Consider the following 7,553-nt stretch of genomic DNA (forward strand, 5'->3'; position numbering starts at 1 on the left):
CCCAGGCCACCTGCGAGGAGCGGCCACTACCTAACCCCAGCCCCGGCCCCGTCCCTGGCCCCCCCAGTCCCCACGACACCCCCTTGGAAGACGAGACCAAGCAGATGGAGAGGAATTTTAGCCCTCGCTTGGACATCATCCCGTGAGGGAGGGGGAGAAGGGGGGTGGGCGTGAGGAAGGCGAAAAGGGGGAGGAGGGGGTTAGGTAGAGAAGAACTGTAGTATAAGTTAAAGTATACAGTGTACAGGAAAGGTGGGGGGGTGGCGTAAGGGCTGGGAGTGAGGGTGTAAAAGAGGAAGGAGAGGGTGGGGGCAGGTAGAGGTGGGCCGAGGAGGTAGGGGGTGGGGGTGGGAGGGAGAGGGTGGGGGCGGGAGAGGGTGGGGGTGGGCGGGAGAGGGTGGGGGCAGGTAGAGGTGGGCCAAGGAGGTAGAGGGTGGGGGTGGGAGGGAGAGGGTGGGGGCGGGAGGGAGAGGGCGGGGGCGGGAGGGAGAGGGTGGGGGTGTGAGAGAGAGGGTGGGGGCGGGAGGGAGAGGGTGGGGGTGTGAGAGAGGCTGGGGGTGGGAGGGAGAGGTGGGGGCGGGAGGGAGAGAGTGGGAGGGAGAGGGTGGGGGTGTGAGAGAGGCTGGGGGTGGGAGGGAGAGGGTGGGGGCGGGAGGGAGAGTGTGAGAGTGTGAGAGCAGGTAGAGGTGGGGGCAGGAGGGAGGGAGAGGGCCGGGTGGGAGGGAGGTGGGGGTGGGAGGGAGAGGGTGAGAGAGGGCATTGGCGTGAGGTAGAGGGTAGATGAATGCCAAGAGGGAACTTGTACAGGGAGGATGGCCGGCTGTTGGGTTCCGTGTCCCGCTGAGGCCAGTCTGGGAAGGGCTGAAGGCCAGGGATGACCTACTCAGGGGAGGCTGGTGGAGGTAGAAATCGGAGGACGGGCTCATTGTAATGCATGGAATGGAATCAGGAATGGTTCAAACATGGTATCAAACACACGTGTTTCATACCATTCCTCATTCCATTCCATGCATTACAATGAACCCGTCCTCAACCCGATTTCTACCTCCACCAGCCTCCACTGCATAGTGTACCACTGTACCACAGTAAATAAACACACAACAATACTAGCCTAGAATAACCACGATTCACACAAACAGGCAATATGTATGTATGCTCAGGTCCCCCGTCACTGTATATAGAGTCACTGTAAAAGAGTGAAAGAGGAAAACAGGACAGCTTTTTAGGGCCAGGACTGACCCTTTTTGTCTTTATTCAGTCCGTTTACTTTTACATTTATCTCTTCTCTTGTTTAGTAGCACTTAGTAACCTTATTTAGAAAAGCGCTATACAAATACAATAATTTTTTATCATTATTATTATTGTTTAACCTGGTAATTGTCATTTACAGTGCCAACCTTGCCAAGAGGTAGACACAGCAAAATGTACAACAATGTACCCATAATAAAGTATTAGAAATAATGTATAAAATAATACAGTACACATACATGATCGTACCCTCAGATTTCACAGAGCGATGCACTCTTTCCGCTTTCAAGCACCCACATTGTCAGTTTCGTCTCGGTCTTCAAAGGGCTAGTTCTCGAGTGGAAATTTAGGAGTAGTGTTGATTATAGTCTCGCGTAGAAGCAGAAATATCTCCAAATCATGTTGTTCTCACACCTCCTTTGGAGGTCTGGAGACTTTTAGATTAGCCGATCTGGTTTGGATTGAACTGGACGAAACGTTGGGAGAATGTGCTCGGAATTTCATTGGATGTTGCATTCTAAGAACCCTCGCCCTACATGCACGTAGATTGGTTGTTTGTTGTTATGGGCGTTGTCTTTTCCGGCCGGGTAGGACTATCTTGCAGAGTTGTTGCTTATGCTAGCTTGCAACATGGAAGAAAATCCAAGCTCCACCCAAGCAAGGCATTTGATTGGTTTGACCAGACGGAAGGCGTCACTCATTTCAAACAGGTTACCACCCCTTTGTAGCTACTTTCTGCAAAGGATTTCCCTAGGCTTTCGGAACTAGGACCCTGGTCTCAACAAGGTTATGGTGATTATAACATCCAGCCTTTTAGTTGTCTCAGGTTTATATGTTATTCTATAGTTTATAGTGACCTTGCTCTCTCTCTGACCAGTGTATCTATCTTTTCTGTGTTTCTCATCCGTTACTGCAGATGTAATCCCCATGGAGGAACTAAGGGGACTTGCACTGACCTGCAAACCAACGTTGAATTTAGGAATTATTTCAAATTTGGTTACGGTTGGGGTTAAGGTTAAGGTTCAAATTTGGTTAAGTTTAAGGTTGGAATGTAGTTACGGTTAAGGTTAGTGTTCATTTTGTGTTTATATATATATATTTTTAAAGTTAGTTAGTTTTTAGGTTAGAGTCAGTTTTAGATGTTGACCTAGTCAGGCTGTCAATGGGATGCTGGTGAGAACAGTCCTTTTAGTTTCCTCGAAACCAAATGTACACTTTCATTGCCTGTATGTAAATGTAAATATGACATTTACTCTGTAAATAGTATACATCATATGTGACTCTATATAAAGTGAATCTTTGTGAAGGTCGTATTCTCAAATAAACATCCATTGAATCATTATTCCTGATGTCCCACACAGGTTTGTCACTGATTGTTTCCCTCTAGTGGTATGACTTGTAATGACACCCAGGTTGCAGTCAGATTCTCAGGTACTCTATCCCTCAAGACGACCGTATATGCTTGCCATCTCACTGCTGTGACGACATCTAAGGCCTTTCTTTCTCAATTAGTTAGAAACTCAATTCCTCGTATCTTCTCCTCGGTCCTCCACTCGCTTCCTTCTCAGAAAACATTGGGGGAGAATATCTAAGGGGAGGAACCAAGATCTTCTTCTCCAATGCATTCAGTAGGATGCAAGTGGCAGACCAAGGAGAGGACACAAGGAGTCATGTTCCTAACTGTGAAAAGGCTGTAGTATATTTCAGCATACCAGACACCACACACACCAATTAACCTAACAGGAGAAGTCAGAGAAATCCCTCAAAATAATAATTCCAACATTCATATTAACATTTCAGCATATTGAAACACATGACACATTGTAGACTTTACAACTGTTTTTATTGAAAATCACAAGCCTTGGTGCAGGTCAAGCTATGCTGCCCGCGTTGGAGGCGATCCTGGGCCACAGGTCAGCACACTCCTTAGCCACAGGGCCTGTGATGGCTGAACCTGAGGGGACAGAGACAGAGGGCAGGGTTAGCATTTGCAAACAAACCAACTGATGTGATGAGTCAGTCAGCCAGCCAGTCAGACAGCGGATGCTATTAGTTAAGCTTCCATTGCCAAGCACATTTTTTGTATATTTTTTTATTTATTATTTTGCTTCCAATGCAAAAATTTGACTTGGATAATTAACTTTCTAAATCAGGATTATTAAATCTCTTTTTCGAGACACCTGGCCCAAGATGGCAAAAACAAGTGATTCAGCCAAGACAACCTGCAGTAACTAGTAAGGGTGTGTACATTTTTCAGTATCTCAGGCATGAATAAGCCATACTGACAAGGAGTGCAGATCCCTCATGTAATCCTGACAATACGATAGCAGACAGGCTCAAGATGAGGGACTAAATACATTTCACTCGCGGAATAATCTACTTATGCATAATAACCAATTTGTGAAACTAAAGTAGGGCAGTTATTAAGATCTATATGCTAAAAAAAATAATGTAACTCGTTATTCAACAGTTAAGTCACAAAGAACTGTTCTATGACGGAGTGAGATTGTTCAGTACGGGTGATAAACTGCTCTTTCACCCACCAGTAACGATAGCACCATTCCCTTCATCAACAACTCACCCAGCCACTGAACCAGGCAACGCAAGTGCTTTTGTGAAGGGGGTCATTCTAGTCATGACCATAACTGTACTTAAAATCCTGCCACAGGGCAAAGTGCTTTGATCAATGAAAGGCACTAACTGCCAAATAATTCCAGGACACTCACTAACTAGAGTGCCAAGTGTTTTATGAGGCATTTACCTAGCAACAATACTTTGATTGGCTACCATAATGTATGCATTTTTGGTGAATAAAGTCACCCGTTGCAATGTTGACAATTTGGGCAACTTCATTCAACCTCGGCACTAAATGAGTTAAAGCACCTTTATGACTTGGGGGCTGGGAGGTGACCGCACGTGTTAAATTCAAATTCCCTCCCCTTCGCCCCCAGATTTGCAAACTTGTTCAATCTTCTGGATTAATGGGATGGACATGTGCAAGAAAATTCCCTCTAACCCACACTTTCACTAATGCAATGCTCTTGAACATGAGGAAGGAGCTCAACAACCACACACTTCTAGGGGGGTAGAGAGTGAATCAATCACAACACTAAAAGCCAACTCGCCTTTCATTTCTCCTTTAACGTTCACTATGACCCCCGCGTTGTCTTCAAAGTAGAGAAAGACGCCATCTTTTCGCCGATACGACTTTCGTTGCCGTATGACCACCGCAGGATGCACTGTAGGGCAGAGGGTGGCATGGTTATTATTATTATTTATTTATTTTTTAAATCAAGCACATAATACAAAACCCAAGACATACATGAACAGAATCTGAGGATTTTACTTAATTAAGTCCAGGACTTATTTTCATCTGAAGACCAGCTGGCGAGCAAGCCACTGATCCAGCACAGAAAATCTTCTCCATTTCTGCACTGTGGATGTTCAAAGTCCCCAAAAATGGCTACAGCAACATCCCTTATATGATGTGAACATTTAATCCATGTCATAGTGTACAGTTCAGGGATGAAAGGTAGAGAATTGGGAAACAACCCATGACCGCAAAAGCATCAGTAAGATGCCACAGAACCAGAGCCAGGAGGCTGGTGGAGGGAGAGACCAGGACAAGCTCATTGTAATGCATGCAATGGAATGGTATTCTAATTGAAATGGTTAGAAAGCGTCAAAGGTTTATCTAATAAGCCTAGGTTGTTCCATCACGGATTGAGATTGGTCAGTAATAGTAAGACTGCCATCTCACCCACCAGTGATGATTTCACTATTCCCTTCATCGACAACTCACCCAGTCACTGACCAGACAAACGCAAGTGCTTTTTTGAAGGGTTTTTTCTTCTTCTTCTTCTCCAGAATCTAATGACAATGATACCATTTCGTATTCCATGCAATAGACCACTTCCATTACAATGAACCAGTCCTCAGACTTCTACCTCCGCCAGCCTCCCCTGCTCAAGAGTACACCTAGGTTCCCACGGACTGTGAGAAACCCACCATTATGACATCAGAGTAACGTTAGACCACTCACCCTTTTTTCTGAGTTCTGGCTTGCCTTTCTTGACGGTTGCCATGACCATGTCACCCACACCAGCAGCGGGGAGACGGTTCAGACGGCCCTTGATGCCCTTGACTGAGATGATGTACAGGTTCTTGGCACCTAGGGAGGGAGATGGGGGGGGGGCAAAGGATGTAAACAACCATTCTACAGGTGGACTTGGTTTCCTACCTGAAATCTATGCTGGTCTTGAATCGGTTAGAAAGTGTCAAAGGTTAATCTAATAACACTAGGTTGAGCTGTTCCATCACGGATTGAGATTGGTCAGTAAATAGTAAGACTGCCATCTCACCCACCAGTGATGATTTCACTATTCCCTTCATCGACAACTCACCCAGTCACTGACCAGACAAACGCAAGTGCTTTTTTGAAGGGGGGTTCAAACAGGCAATAGAAACAGGCTTCTAACACAAAATAATCTGCCACACAGCTAAAAAAAGATCAAAGGAGAAAAACTGGCAACCAATGGTAGACTGATGGAATGAATCTCACTTGGCGTCAATCGCAACCATCATAACCCACCATGGGCCCATTACTGCGTTCTGAGACAGGTATGATCTTTGAGTTTCTTACCTGTGTTGTCAGCGCAGTTGATTACCGCACCCACTGGGAGACCCAGCGAGATGCGGAACTTCGCTCCAGATGACCCACCACGTCCTGCGAAACAGAAAGATACAACCACATGAGTTGTTATCGTAAGTGCTGGCATCTTAGCCAACATTCAAACAGTAGTCATAACTCACACCTTTTTTCGCAAGCGTTTATAAGTTATTTTAAGTCTAATGGTCAGAATTAATGATGTTGTTCCATCACGGATTGAGACTGTTCAGTACAGGTGATGAACTGCCATCTCACCCACCAGTGATGATTTCACTATTCCCTTCATCGACAACTCACCCAGTCACTGACCAGACAAACGCAAGTGCTTTTTTGAAGGGGGGTTTCTAATATCTAAGACTTCAGTGTCAGAATACACTATAACTAACATGCACAAGTGCTTGGAGTCAATAGTCACACACCCCCAATTCAGGTGGCAGAGTACAGAAATCCAGTCACTGCAAAGCCCAAACTAATCGGACTAAATGAAGACTCAAAATACCACTTCCAGAAGCAACGGTTATCCTACACCATTCAGACAACCAATACCCGACACTTCTACCAGTCGCGAGTTTGTTATGCATGGTGATTTAGCAACGGGCTATTAACTTGCAAGGCCTGAAATTCCAGATTATGTAACTACACATTCTTCAGTTAGTTAGCTAGCTATCAAACTTGGATGTGTAAGGCACTAGCTAGCGTCCATGTTTTGAAGAGTAGGAATGTGTCCTAGCTTCACTCCCCAGAACAAAGTATTTTGAAGAAATGCGTAGACACATCAAACGCAAGACAGCTAGCTGGTACGCGGGCATGTGCACCAGTGCCCTGGCGTACTGTTATAGACATGCTTCTCCTTCGTTTACCATGCTAACTACTCGCCATTCCCACTTCACATAGTTTAATTCGCCAACAAACAATTTAGGGAATTAAACCTGAATAATTACTGCATACGTGTGTCGTGGGCTCGTCATGACAGCTTTAGAAACAGCCTCACCATTTTGTGAGAGCTAGCCGACTACAGGCTAGGAAGCGGTGACGGCAAACATGGCTTCCGTCACAAGAGTCTCAAATCATCCTTCATAATAACGTTCTGTGCTTTACGTTTCCAAACCAATATGTACGAAAAAGACAAGTACATCGTCCTTTCTCCGCATCGCCATGATCTAACAACGTTGAGTAGCGTGTAAAAAGGTAGATGAATGTGGATTTTCATAGCAAGTCCCTTACCTCTCTTAGACATTGCTGCAGAAGGGAAAGAGGACGACGGAAAAAGGAATTGTGGGATATAACGACGTACAGACCATAGACATTTTACATCCGGCTGCACTACATAGCCGTGTATATCTGTGTCGCCCCCTAGTGCTTGAACCACTATCTTACAAGCAGTAGTCCAAAGAGTCACACAGGAATCGACACCTATGGTCTGTCTTAGGTATATTAGATTTTTAGACTACTTTTTTAATGCAGTCTCATGGCCTAGGAAAATAACATTATCTGGTGATTGTATGCACTTGGCAAGAAAACACATTTTGACTGTATGAACTATTTATTGGACAGAACTGTCACATCTCACTTTTTTCCCAGACAGTATTAGGCCTATGGGGCGTTCGGCAGCTGTAGGGAACTCAGGAAATAACGA

General features: G+C 45.3%; 2 protein-coding genes across 2 annotated transcripts in view; one reads left to right on the forward strand and one right to left on the reverse strand.

The window, feature by feature from the left end:
- LOC310809326 (von Willebrand factor C domain-containing protein 2-like) overlaps positions 1-146 on the forward strand; it is a gene marked incomplete at both ends in the record, with an annotated part of 4,479 nt that extends 4,333 nt beyond the window's left edge. Inside the window, one exon of the mRNA XM_083676526.1 lies at positions 1-146. This exon is cut by the window's left edge and continues 111 nt beyond it. Coding sequence (XP_083532652.1) covers positions 1-146 — 146 coding nt within the window.
- Positions 147-3,069: 2,923 nt separating this feature from the next.
- On the reverse strand, positions 3,070-7,200 carry rpl23 (ribosomal protein L23). The gene is made up of 5 exons (XM_083677077.1): positions 7,142-7,200; positions 5,891-5,974; positions 5,291-5,419; positions 4,374-4,487; positions 3,070-3,202 (listed from the first exon to the last, which is right to left on the reverse strand). Exons 1-5 carry the CDS (start codon positions 7,152-7,154, stop codon positions 3,120-3,122), a joined length of 423 nt encoding a protein of 140 aa, XP_083533203.1. The 5' UTR covers positions 7,155-7,200; the 3' UTR covers positions 3,070-3,119.
- Positions 7,201-7,553: the final 353 nt, after the last annotated feature.

The sequence above is a fragment of the Argentina silus genome (assembly GCF_951799395.1).
Source record: "Argentina silus genome assembly, chromosome: 9".
Lineage (NCBI taxonomy): Eukaryota > Metazoa > Chordata > Actinopteri > Argentiniformes > Argentinidae > Argentina > Argentina silus.